Source organism: Artemia sp. Qi Xiang Cuo, chromosome 14, assembly GCF_049724085.1.
Source record: "Artemia sp. Qi Xiang Cuo chromosome 14, ASM4972408v1, whole genome shotgun sequence".
In the NCBI taxonomy this organism is placed as follows: Eukaryota; Metazoa; Arthropoda; class Branchiopoda; order Anostraca; family Artemiidae; genus Artemia; species Artemia sp. Qi Xiang Cuo.
Genome location: NC_142807.1, coordinates 54,538,571 through 54,552,800, shown reverse-complemented (window position 1 = coordinate 54,552,800; position 14,230 = coordinate 54,538,571). Strand labels below are relative to the sequence as shown.

The 14,230-nt window shown below is 33.7% G+C and overlaps 1 protein-coding gene across 3 annotated transcripts in view; it reads left to right on the top strand.

Annotated features, from left to right (window-relative positions):
- The window catches only part of botv (exostosin like glycosyltransferase 3), a 55,504-nt gene that overhangs the window by 23,151 nt on the left and 18,123 nt on the right, over positions 1 to 14,230 (top strand). For all 3 annotated transcript variants that reach the window (XR_016142835.1, XM_089100156.1, XM_089100157.1), the window contains 4 exons: positions 678 to 888; positions 4,952 to 5,082; positions 7,889 to 8,014; positions 13,410 to 13,537. Coding sequence is in view for 2 of the 3 variants with exons in the window: in XM_089100156.1 (XP_088956282.1) it covers positions 678 to 888; positions 4,952 to 5,082; positions 7,889 to 8,014; positions 13,410 to 13,537 (596 nt within the window). In the remaining variant the exon portion in view is untranslated. The remainder of the gene's footprint in view (positions 1 to 677; positions 889 to 4,951; positions 5,083 to 7,888; positions 8,015 to 13,409; positions 13,538 to 14,230) is intronic.

The window sequence follows — 14,230 nt, the reverse complement described above, 5'->3', positions numbered from 1 at the left end:
GGAACTGTAATTTTTTCAGCTTCTTTCTTACATCTAATTACATCATTACAATAATTTTCAATGTCACGCTTACTACCCTAAACCTGTAATTGGAGCACATGGCAGGACATCAACAATTCAACTAACCAACGCAGGCAAAGCCAACACGTAATATTGTTTTTTTTCCAATTATTACTTCTAAACCATTTAGGTTAGAGAGACAACACAGTAAGGACTACATTATAAATAAGCAGTAAATGTAAGAAATAGATGATCAGCGTTTGAGGAATATAACAAGAACTATCACAAAACGTGATCGAAACACTGCCAGACAGGGTGAATATAAGAGTAAGCTGAATCTTTCATTATAGACTTATAAGGGGGCAGGTATTCGAGTATGATCTGCAGAGTAGGAGCTCGATAGATTCTTAAATTCTGTGAATTTGATTCTTTAATTCTCTTTTCAAATCTTCTCAAACTTCTAAGAAACGTTCCTTTTCAGAATATACGAATCGTATGTTTTTTAGAATGCCCACATTCATTTTATTCCTTTACCTTTTCCTATTTTGCTCCAGTTTTGATTTCTTTTCGTTCTTTCTATTTTTCATCTTTTTTTTCTGATCCGTTTATGGGTCAACCCAGGACATTTTTTGGTGTAGCTGTTCTAATTGCTTATTTTAAGCCTTAAATTCTTTTAGCCATTGAAAACGGACCCTCCGCCATCTGATGAAGAAATAGATGAATATCTTGGTCCTATTGAACCACCATTACCCTCTCCAAAGTTTGTAAGGAACTACACATACACAACAATGAACAGCTATGAGCGATGGAATGTGATGTTTGAACCGTTTCACCTTTTCCAGAATACTCCTTTTGATCCAGTTGTCCCTACTGAAGCTCGATTTGTTGGTATGTATATGCAATGCACGTTGCTGGCTTTTTGAAAAAAGACCTAGTTTTGCCAAGTCCTCTTTGGTTATGCCCAAACTCGTGAAGGGTTTTTGGTCAAGACTTTCTTGGGTCAAGGTGTCATTTTTGTCAAGGCAATTTTGTTTCTGGTAATTTCCGGTATAATGCCTCTCTTCAGTGTCTACCTGTTATTTGTTAGTCAATTTGTCGATTTGTTAGTAATATGAAAAATTATGTAGAAAATGTCGAATATGGGGAATGAATAGATTTACTGTCGCTTTCTGTCCAAACCTTTAATATGTTACAGTTGTATCATATTTTTCAAATTTATAACATCTAATGAAAGTTGTCATTTTAAACATGCCTATGATCAACTCAGTGTCTACAGAAAAATGTAATTAAGCTCAAAAGTCAATAAAGAAAAAATTAACCAACAAATTCAATAAAAAGCATCGAAAACTCAGAACAAAATAAAATTAGGTGGCCGGTGTTTACCCCCCCCCCCACCCCCAACGATTACTCCCAACAACCCCCCGACGATTACCCCCTACCCCCACCCCACCCCCACCCCCCACTACCCCTGGGAAAAAACCCGGAAAATACTCCCCGCGGAAAATACCCCCCGCAGAAAATACCCCCGGAAAATACCTCCCCGCGGAAAATATCCCCCCGTTTAAAATAAGGCTTTCCAAATTTGAGAATTTCATTTCAGTTTTTTTTTTAATTACCGTTGGGGGGAAAGAATTTTGGTACTTGTGTGTTATACGCCACTCACTCAAGTTTACGCTGTGTAAATTTCGAGAACACGCCGGTTTTTCGTTAGTTTCTTCGTTACTTTAGAAATAAATTTGGGCTAGAGATGCGGGGGGGGGGGTAAAGTATAGCGAGTCTGCATGCAAAATGTGTTTGGTACAATTATTCTATATATTAGATGGATAGATGGATAAGTGTATTTTAAAGCCAAATATACGGCCATAAACATAGTAAAATAACATAAATGAAAGGCAAAAATAACAAATGTTGATCAACGATCATCATAAAACACTGAAATGAAACGCTATATTAACCTAATAATAGTACTTAATGCTTGGAAAACGGTCATTGAAAAAAAAACACTTAATACTTGGAAAAAACACTTAAATGAAACAATACATTTACTTTATACTGGGATTTTTTTTAACAAAATTTCGAAATACCTCACTATTCTTCTGTAATTTTTTAGTGGCCATATACCTAGAAAGAATTGTTTTCTGACTTCAAACTGTCCAAATACTTTACATCAGTGTAAATTTATACACTAAAGAGGAGTGTTCTAAATATTACATAAAAATATTGTGTAATATTTTCATTGCGCAAATTCAAACGTTTTATTTACAGAAGTACATGATAAATAATGTTTCACATTGGCCGATAGGGAGCATGGATCAACGCATTGAAAGTACACAAGTAGGACAAAGTAAAAATAAGAATAAAAATCCCGTAAGGTAGGGGTAAAGAGACGAGACATCTCCTCTCTCCATTGCAAGTACGGCAACTAAAAATTGAGTACCAAAATCTAATATTCATCAATTTAAACATCCAGGCAAAGAATAATTTGAAGTTTAATTATTAGAAGAAAAACTATTATTAACTAAGAGGAAATCTAGATCTTTCACATGTATTAAATATGTTGATACTTTCTCTAAATCTGACGCTCCCCCCCCCCCTTGTGTGCAAATATATAGCCCGAATTATATATTTCCCATATATTCTGTCACTTGTCTTTGTCTTGTCTCTCGCTAAGCTGAAAAAAACTAACGAAGAAACTGGCGTGTTCTTGAGTTTTACACAGCGTAAACTTGAGTGAGTGGCACATAATACACAAGTACCAAAATTCCTTCCACCCACGGAAATTAAAAAAATAAAACTCAAATAAAATTCTCGAATCTGGAAAGCCTTATTTTCCGTGGGGGGGGGGGGGTAAAAGCCTAGAACCTATCAAACCAATCTTAAAACCAATTAATCAATGTCCCGAAAAAAAAAATCAAGCCACATTTCATTTCAGTCTTAATCTATACTTAATGATGAAGCGATTTAAAACCAATTTATTTCTGTCGTAAAATTTTAGTCTTAATTCAAGTTCTTTTAAATAAATGTATTTAATACTGTCGCAAATCAAGGATTTTGTAATGGCGGTACGGTTCGATGCAACGTAATTTTTATTTTATAATATTCTAGTGTTTCTAGGTTTTTATGTTTTTTTAATCTAAGTCATTTCTCTAACGACTGATTGATTGTCATGACTCTGACTCTGATTGAATGACTTTAATAATGATTATCATTTCTCTAAAACAAATCTAATTTAATAAAAATTCAAAGCTAAAATATGCTTTATTATGAATTCGTATCCAAGATACTCATCCTACATTCATTACCAGGTCTGAACTCACATCCCCCATTTCTAAAGAAGAGTCTTATTACCACTGCGCTATGGTAACTGTTTGTTATCTAAACATTATCAACTATTATGTGATTGAAGAGGCTTCCTCATATTCTTTGTTTAGTAATAATCACAACTTTTCATAAAAAAATGAAGATGGTATTAAAAATTAATTTAAACATTTAAAAAACATACAATTGTATGTATTTGATGATAAATAATAAGAACCACATTTTATAAAAAAAAAAAACAGGAAAAATTAATTATGCATTGGAAGGCTCACTCTACAGAACTGAGACGCATGCATTGCGGGGTTAAATCATTTGAATCTAGTTGAAGTTTTAAAAGGACTGTTGCGATGAGTTTATATTCGGGGGGATGACAGCGCTCTTTTAACTGCAGACAATCTTCTTATGTGTAGTCTATGTCTTTGTAGTAGTCTTTGTATGTCTATTTCTGTACAATGGAGTGGTATATAGCTCCTTTTTTTAATAACACATGCAGGAAAAAGCCTTTGCCTTTTTTAGTTCGAACAGTAAGGAATGAACAGCATGGAATGGGGCATTGGAATCACTCAAATATGACATCATACCTCTGATAAGCAACTTTTCGAAAGCTACTTGGGTTGCATTATCTTGTCAAAAGGTATGCGTGTTGCATCATCTTGTACATGATGATTAGGTTTTTGTCGGAATTTGCATTTCATTTTAAAATTTCGGTTACCGTATACTTGAGATCGTTCTTTACCAAAACAAAATCATGACGTCATTATAACTAATATCATCATATAGTACTAACTTTTAATCGTCTTTTGTAACCAATGACTATGACGTCATTCATCATCTTGTATACAAAGATGCAGTTTTTTGTCAAAATATTTTATTTAAATATTGTGTTTTGAAGCTTTAGATAGCCCTCTATGATGTTTCAGTGTCCCGCCAACAAAAGAGGCAAAAAAGAGGAGATATCAGTGCTTCCCATGCAAAATATGATTTTCTTTGTTGTTCAAGCCAAGGGACTTTTAAGTTTCCTGTATAGGATCATCGGTCATGGCTATTCCAATGGTGTACATTTTATTTCAATAGATCACCGTTTTTAGGGGGTTTTGGCTATTTTTTTGGTTATTGCTCTCCGTGGTTCGTCCTTAACTAGGTTGCAACTACTACTGCAACTACGAATATGTTTTGCTTGTCTTTGCTTATTACTATTCTTATTATTGTTTGGTTTTGTTTATTATTCGTCGTTGGTTAGTTCAAATATGTTTATGTTGAGTATTAATATATAATAAACGATTAATTATGCCATTTCAGCAGAGAGTTTGTTTAGTTTTATTATTAGTTGTATCTATTTTCAAAAGAACTTATCTATCAAAGTCTGTTATATGATAATGGTGTTTGATATTACTCACAAATTTGATATTGTTTTAGTTGTTAAATACTGCACATAAAACACTATATACCTGAGTAAAAAATACTTGAATTTATATTATATGATATAATAATAGTATGATACTTAGAAATATGCTTGAATAGTTCTACAAGTTTGAAAGATTCCTAGGAATGTGTGGATTATTGTATACTCCTGCTGTAACATATTGAGTTTTTCATATACCAAGTAATTATTTTTTCTTTTATAATGTTTTAGGCTCTTCGAATGGTTTTCGGCCTGTAAATGGTGGCGCTGGTGGAGCAGGGAAAGAATTTAGTGAAGTTATCGGAGGAAATCGGCCCCGTGAACAGTTCACTGTAGTCATGCTGGCATATGAGAGGGATCAAGTAATTTAAATTAATACATTTATTTTGTTAGCTCTAGTAATAACTTGAGAACAAATTATATAGCTTTTTTATGGTTTTCTAATGAATTTATGGGTCTTTGATCAATTAAAGAGAGTCGTGGCAGGAGTCAAACTTCGCTTTGTTTGACAAATTCGTGCCGCCATTTGGATCAGTGCTGAGAAATTCGTTATCCAGATGGTGAAATGGTTTTGCTTATAAAGATATTCATTACAAATAGAGAAAAAAACAAGTAACAAACACTTGGCCATAAAAAATGACGCTTGATACTGCTATACTACCCTAAATATGGAAGAAATACTTATAATTTTTTGGGGAAAATATTTCAGTTCTATATCGGGATTCAATCCATTTTAGATTTTAGTTTCATTTGTTGCTCATGCCGAACATTGAATATATGCTGAAATCTTTCGCCAATTCAGTTTTGCGGATTCTATATCACTTCGGCAGTTGGACTTGCCTTGCCATTTTGGTCAGTGTCAAACAATCCGTTCCAGCTGATTAAATTGCGTTAACATTATTTCAATAGGTCTTAGAATATTTTTTCTTGCATACAATTTTTAGGACAGTAACAAAATATTTCGATTTCAATAAGACATATCAGTTGGACTTTAGAATTGGCGGCGTCCCTTGGTCGGAGTTTGGAATTGGTGGCGTTTCTTGGTCGGAGTTTGGAATTGGCGCCGTCTCTCGGTCAGAGTTTGGAATTGGCGGCGTTTCTTGGTCGGAGTTTGGAATTGGTGGCATCTCTTGATCGGAGTTTGGAATTGGCGGCATCTCTTGATCAGAGTTTGGAATTGGCGGTGTCGCTAAGAAAATTTGCTGTCTTTTGTCAGAATTGAGCTTTAATCTGTTTTGAGCTCAAGTTTCAAAACTAATATTTTTAATTAAACTAATTATTACGTTCTATTTCCACAAAGTCTTCTAAAGACGTGTAAAAAAGCATATGTTTGTCTCTCGTAATGCCGAAGGAATAGGATGAATTATAAGTTTATATCGCTTTCTTAAGTTCATATCCCTGGACGTTTTCCAAAAAAAAAACATTAAAAAGAGAATCAACTACATGGTACTCCTTTACCGTCATTTTATAATAATTTCTGCTAGTATTTAGTATTTCCCTTTTTTAATTTCAAAAAGAAGCTAGCTCGAATCTCAAATATTGAAGCGAAGCTATTAACCACTTTTCTTAATTACCCGAATTACAAAGTTGTTTTAAGTAAGAAAACAATTACCGATTTAGATTTTTGCTTCCAATGTGCGTGTCAGTGTTTTTCTGATTGTGTACTTATGTCTTTTTGTGTTCATGGGGCTACAAACACATCAGCATGGATGAACAAAGAGAAAAAGAGATATTACTTTCTTGTACTTCCGTGTTAAAACATGTGCTTGAATTTTATTGGCTTATTTTGGTGATGTCTTTTCATTAGCTAATAGTATTATTCCTTATTTCTGGAGGTTAAACCCCGTCCCTTAAAAACCATAGCTATATATGTCAAATAGTCTTATGGTCAGGATTGGCGCTATTTTAAACCAGTAAAATTAACACAAAACTTGATTGGATCTTTTGTGTTAAGTTTCAAGTCAGTCAAAAGACCGAAAAACTTTTAGGTCACGATATTTGTTTATGAGTAAAAAATCCGTTTATTTGTGGTATGACTTTTATTAAAACTGTCAAAACACTGTCATTATGTAATGGACTGTCACATCACTTGGCATTAACAATAGAAAAGTTTTGTAGGGTAGGTCTACTAAAATATTGTGCTACAAGAAAAGACATATGTCCAGATCCAAGACCAGGAATAGATGAAACTCGCTCAAAGCCTTGGTGCTTCTAGTCTCTCTCTTTTCTCTTTTTTTTGCAGCCTTTATGTTGTAAATTATAATCCTAAAAACGGCAGAACGATCCTTATTTTAATTATTCCATCAATAAATTGTTTTATACCGTAATTTGATGCTATGTCAATCGTATCCCTGACCTAAACGGGCCCAGTCTTGTGTTACCTAATATTTTTAGAACCTGAAGCTCTTTCCTCTGAAAAAGGATCTTCAGTAATTATTGATCTTTTTTATGATATGATATGATTTATTAACACTAAAAGCCCTACTGGGCCATGGTTAATACACAATACACTTTAAAAACAATAAATGGAAAATCCTTGAAATAAACAAAACAAAAATAAAGTAAAAAATAAATCTAAAGAAAATGATCTCTATGCTCCATGCCCAGTCCAATAAACCTTCCCAAATTCTTTATCCCAAGAAAATTTCTATCTCTTAATATATTACCCACCCATTATTCCCTTTTAAACCACCCCAGAGAAATCTCCTCTCAACCTCTTAACTCCTTACATAAACATAAAAAATGAATTAAATCATCATTATAATCCCCACACATCGGACAAAAATAGGGACCAGCCTTCGACCTAATCTTCCCCGAATATTTTCTCCTGTCTCCAAATGCTACAAAATTTCTCCTTACCGATATTATCCACTTTAATTCCTCCCTACTCTATTCCTCCCTCCCTATGTATCAAGTTATTTTTGAAAATTTACCTGAGGCCGAAGAAAAAGTAGATGGTCCACGAATGAGGTGAGAGGCGTCATGAGAATTTTTTAATAAAGTAGGAAACTTCGTGGAAAGGAGTGAAGTGTGAAACTTTGAGTAGATTGGAGCGGAAGAGGGGTTGTACAGCCTTATGCGGCTTGGAACTACAATAAGTTGTCAATAGTAGTGGTAGTATTTACACAAGTTTAATTGACACTGAATGAATCATAGTTTTATTTTCAGGTTATGATTGCTTCGTTAGGTCGATTAAACGAAGTTCCTTATTTAAACAAAGTCATTGTGGTTTGGAATTCTCGGCAACCGCCAGCTGAAGACCTGCAATGGCCTGATATAGGAGTGCCTATTGTGGTTAGACTGTTTATACACATTGATTTCCCTCATATACCTGCGGATACCCTGATAGCTTTAGTGTAGATTATCTTTAATATTCTAATTTTTAAACTTTCGACTTTTTTCTGTTTTATTTCATTCTTATCTGTTTTGTTTGTTATATTTTTGCTATATTTCATATTTTGTTAATTTAAAAATAATAACTAATAAAGAACTTTTTTCAAAATTAAATTTTTAATTACTGGAAAAATTAAATTTTTGAATTTGTTGAGTACAGTATAAAGTTTTTATAAAAATTAGATGTTAATGATTTTTAGAAAAAAATTTGAAATAGAAAGAATATAAAATGAGGGGGAAAATGTAATACATATATGGCTCTTTTGATCTACTCTTTTATAATTTTGTCTTGTTATTTCTTCCTTCGTACTTTATTCGATTTATTCTTTATTGAACACGTAAAACTGTCCCATTTGTGTTTCTTTAATTCATTCTTAGTAATTTACGTTCATTTTGAGTCTTCTGTTTTTTATTCCCTCTCCTTTTCTTCCGTCCCCAATGTCCCTAAAGAAAAATGTAAGACTAAATGTCTAAATAAAAAAGTTTATGCTTGTCACGCATGGATGAAAGATGAAAAAAGAAAGAAAAAAGTTTTGCGCTTTCGTCTCATTTTTAAAATATTCAAATAAAACTCCAACTTATTAATTTCCAACTTGAAACTATTTCCAACTTGTTGGCACTTCCTGAAACTCATGGTGATGTGGTTTTTATGGTCATATAGAAGTATATGTTGTCATAAAGACCCTTATTTATAAAGTATACCATGAGCCCCTTCCAATTGCATTTTTAAAAGTTTAATTTTTCCTGGCTATAGGGAAATTTTTTTTTTACTTTTTTTTTCCTTTTTATTTATGTTCGTTACTATTTTTTACTTCCCATCCCCTTTTATTACCTTGGTGCATTTGAAGATAAAAACGTATTTCTAAAACCTTTTTGAGTTGTTATTAGTAGACGCATTCCTGTTGCGTTGGGATTTGGAGTTTTTGATTGACCTAAAGGCCTGTTTATTAGCGCCGAGCTAATCAATTCCAATTAGTCCTTTTTATTAATCATTATCGCTGATTGAACAGCAAAATTCACGTGATCGGTCAAATTTGTGTATGTGTGTGGGGGGGGGGGGCTTTAGCCAAAGAAAACAGGTTAAGGGAGTGGGAGCCCCACTTATACATTTCGATGTATTCAACTCATATATTAAGTAAATTAATTGGATTAACGACGCTTCTTAACTACTAAGGTCCTTGCGTCGACCCTCCAGTGTGTTACTACAGCCCGGTGCCATCTCTGGGTCCAGTATTACCAAGCTTAGGTCAAACCCACTGCGCCACCACAGGACTTCAGCTCGTATATTCTGCTCTTTCTGTTCGTTTTGAATTTTAATGTCACTCTGAACTTTTATTAAGTAAAGATTTAAACGCATTTTAGATTAAAGTAAAAAGAGATAGCAAAACTAAAACAGCGTAGGTAGCAAATGACGAATTAAGAGGGAGACACCTCATATATAGTTTAATTTATATGCAAGTTCTGTCTTGATGTCTCTGTTTATTTTCATCTGAAATGTTTTAATTCCTTTTTTTGACAAAAATTAAGAGCGACATAAATTCAAAACGAACAGAATTGAGTGGAATATTTGAGTGTATACAACGGAATGCATAAGTGGAGTTCCTGTTCCCTTCATCCAAGATTTTTCGCTAAATATTGATCCCCCCGACCACACATACAAAATAAATTGATCACAAATTGAACACGTTAATTAAGCTGTGTAACTAAGTGAATAAAGTGATAATGTTTTGAAACGAGGGATTAATTGCAATTGGCAATGAATTGGCTAATGGAAATTGGTATTTCCATTATGGAAATAACGGAATTGGCTTGGCGGTAATGAAGTGGTTTTAAATCAATTAGGAACTTTGTATCCCAACAAAATAAAAATCCAAGTACTACTGACAACTCAAAAAAGTTTCAGGAATACATTTGTATATTCAAATGCACCAATGAAAAAAAGATAAATAAAAAGGGGAAGAGGGGTGTCTCCTTTTGCACTCTTCTAATGAGACTTTCTTTCTCGAAAGAAAGAAAACTGTTCTCAAATACTTTGAAGCATTTAAGTGCAAAAGAGAACTATATTCAACATCAGACTAATTTTCTTTGGAAATGTAACCAAAAACGTAACTAGGGGGGGGGGGGGCAGTTTTCTCTTGTCATTTTGTGAATACGACTTACAGTGACCTTAAGAATAAAATCTAAGCAATAATATTACTCAGTATGGTACTTAGTAATATGCTTTTTTGAACTTTGTGGGTTTTTTTTTTCGCCTGGTGAAAACAGACTTGACCTGCAAAAATCAGCTCTGTTTACCCCGTAATATTCTATTACGTATGATGTTGACACCTTAAAAATGATTTTCATCAAGCAAAAAAAAAAAAAAATGCTCAGTAACATTATGACCGAAAATCAGTCAAATGTCTCTTAGAGTACTAAGGGCAGTGACAATGGAATCTTATTTTTTTAATTGGTTAAGTGGAAACTCACACAACCATATATATATCTAACAACAATTAGAAACACTTGTGAATTCAATTTTCCAAAGAAAAAAAGCATACATATGTACCTGCGCAGTATCTGGCAGTAGCGGGTGGCAAATTTAAAAAAGAAACACTGGTGAAAAGTCAACAAAAATAAGCTAAAAATAGATGGCACCAAACAGCCTAATAACGTGTAGCTTTCCTTTGAAGGTGTAATTATCTTTAGGAATTAACAGATTTTAAAGTCTTTGGAATTAACAGAATTGCAATGACCAAAAGCATTGTCAAATATCATCAATTAGCTTTGCTTATGTATTTTCACGATTCAACATGGCAACACTGAAGAAAATGTGGTGCTGCCCTGAAAACTTCGTAATTTTAAAACCACCAATACCAAATCTTAGAAAATCGTGGTTTATAGGCGTTAATAGGCCTATGATAGGTCCAGGGAGCCAAAGATATTTTAATGCTGATGCCCTTGGCTCTTTAACGTAGGCCAGTATATATTCAATTTCTGTGTTTTTCAGTCTAAATGTCTCACGAGTATCATTTCCTTCCATTTGTATTTTTATCTTCATTTTCTATATCTATCTCATGCTCCATTTTGAATATCTTTCTGCATCTATAAAAGATATATAAATTTTTTCAAGAAATATCAGAATTTTTTGGTCATTCCATTAAAGATAAATTCACTGATACCTTTGTTTGTCAAAATCTAGGGGAGGAGTAGGGGGAGGGGGTAGTAACGAAATGAAAATGAATCATGGAGATAGGAAAATGAGTACAGATTTGAACAAAACCAACATTATTTAAATAGGAAAATCAACGGCATTCTCTACACTTGACAATATATTGACATTTAATCCATTTTCTGTGCAAATTAAAGCTCTGGGTACTTGTATGATATACTCCCTGCAGCTCAAGAAGTGAAGTTTGGTTAATCCTAATAAAATATACCTAAGTATGATAAACATATAATACGTTGGAAACAAATTTGGGCTATATATTTGCGCATGGGGGGGGGGGGGGGAAAAGTACAGCGGGTCTTCATACAAAATGTGTTAGCTACAATTATTCTGATATTACGAAGTAAGGATTTGTTTTTTGACTTCACATTGTCCAAATACTTTACCCCCACCCCACCTAATGTGCAAAAATATTGACCAAATTGTATATTTTCCATCTATTTTGTCAATTTTTTTGTCTTTTCTCACGCTAAGTTGAAAGAAACTAGCGAAAGAAACTGGTTTACAGTGCGTTAATGCATGAACAACTTGAGCTGCAGGGGGTGTATCATACAAATACCAAGCTCTGTATTTTTAACCATGTAAGTATTCCTAACCTTGTTGTAGCACAGTGGATTGATGCTCTGCTTGGCAATGTGGGGCCCGGGTATCGATCCCCTCTGCAACAAGGTTGGGTAACAAGCTTGCTGATTGTCCCTGTAAAAAAGACCTAGCAACTGAAACGATGATTTGACGTCCTATTTGCCAATGGCTCAGGAGGATCTTTATCTTTTTTTTAATTGATCCATATGGATGGCCAAGAAAAAAGTTGTAGTATCTTAAGAATTATCTACGGATTATAAGGCGTTCAGCTTTGATAAAAAACTTCCAATAACAAAAATATAAACCAAATATACTTTTATTTTTTAATGAAAAATATATGGTGCTCTTTTGGATAAATCGTGCTCTACATCAATGATGTAGGTGAAATCGGAAAACAGAGATATAAAAAGTTGGTAATGAGGACTACGGTCTTTCAGACAAAACCGTAATTGACTAAGAAAGAAAAGAAAAATAAATGAGAAGTGATAAAAAGAGAAAATTAAAGAAACAGAGTAAACTTCCATTTTTTTTTCGTTTTGAGTCTTAAGTCTTTCAGTGTTTTGACTAGTCTGTGCTAGTGTTATTTTGTTTAGTGTTATTTGAAGTTCGTATAAAAACATAGTGCACATTGGAATTAGAATACTAACTGCATTCGTTTTCATAGTTAGGTTTTTTCCATCTTTTACTGTTTAACGACTATAGAGAATTTGTTTTTCTTAGTTTAGTTGGCTGTTAATTAGTATTAATTGGCTAAAATTGGCTATTAGAGCTTAGATGAATTTCGATCGGATTTCCTATTCCGATCTAGAGAAAAAGAACTTAAATATAAGTAAAAATATATTTGTGATATCACTAACAATTTTTAATTTGCCATTATGACAGTACAGCGAACAAAGCCTTAATTGGAAACTCTGAGGGCTTTCAGTGGGGCCTCCTCCCTCGAGGACTGGTTACCTTCTAGGTACAGCCTAGAAACTGCTACAATTTTGCTGTAGTGATATGTGACATGTGGGTTTTTACTAAAATGAGTTTGTTAGTAGTAGTAGTAGATATATATAGGTAGATAGATAGATAGAAACAAAGAAAAACAGAAAAAGAGAAAAAAACACACACACTAAAAAGAAGAATGAAAATTAGCCACCCTCCACTGACTACCTGTCGAAAATCAAGCCCTGGCAAAATGCCATGCGCAATAAACAATACAACACACAATTCCAACTTGGCCCAGAGACATTAACGGGGCCCCCTTTATGCCCTCTTTTATTTCAAACTCAGAATTTTTCCCGTCTGGATTAACAAACGGGATATTCATATTTTGTGATTATTCAAATCTTCAAGGGGATTTATCCATCCTATAGGGATATATAATTGATCCGTATAATAATCTGTTTCCATGTATTAAGTTATCCATTTGATTCAAATAGTTAAAATTATCGAATAATTTTAATGTAAGTTTTTAAATCTATTATTTATATAGTTAATTGGATTATTTATTGTTTTGTTTAGGTTGTAAAAACAGAAAAGAACAGTTTGAACAACCGTTTCTTGCCCTTTGATGAAATAGAAACAGAGGCTGTTCTTTCTGTTGATGACGATGTCCACTTACGGCACGACGAAATAGTTTTTGGTTTTAGGTGAGTAGATTGCTTCTTCTTCTTCTATACATAGTCTTAGTTCGACGAAAAAAGCAAAGAGACGAGTCCAAGGCCAGTACAAAATTAAGCATTGTTCCAACTTAAATCCAAAAGGAAGTTCTGTAAGCCAATTACAGATTAAGGGCGTGTAGACGCACTTAAACTAAATAATTTTCACTTAAAGTAATTAAAGGATTATTACTTTAAGTACTTAAAGTAATTAAAAGTAATTAAAGTAAATAATGTTCTGACCGAATAAACTTGTGATGGATTAAATTAGCAAAGACGGTAATGACAAAGGGGGGAGGGAACTGAATCCTCAAAAATTACTTTTTAAGCCTCACTTCTTCAAACTTTCCATGAGGTGTTCTTGAGGGTTATAAGGAGGGAAGAATTCAGTGGCGTCGATCCACGCAAATGTAAGGAGGCAAGAATTGTCAGGGGAAGGGGAATCAGCCATGATAAAATAGAAAATAACTATTAAATAGAAACAAGAAGGTATTTTTCAAAGTCTAAGGGGGGTGGGCGATTGCCCCCCACCCTTACCCCCGTAATTGGTACCTTTGGAAGAATTGTCTCTCAATATTCGAAAAACATACCAAGGGTACAATATGGGTGATTCCCTTCCAAAAGAAGGGCTGACAGCTTCCCTCTTCTAGCGAAAATAGTGGTTTATACTAGAATATGTCAGTT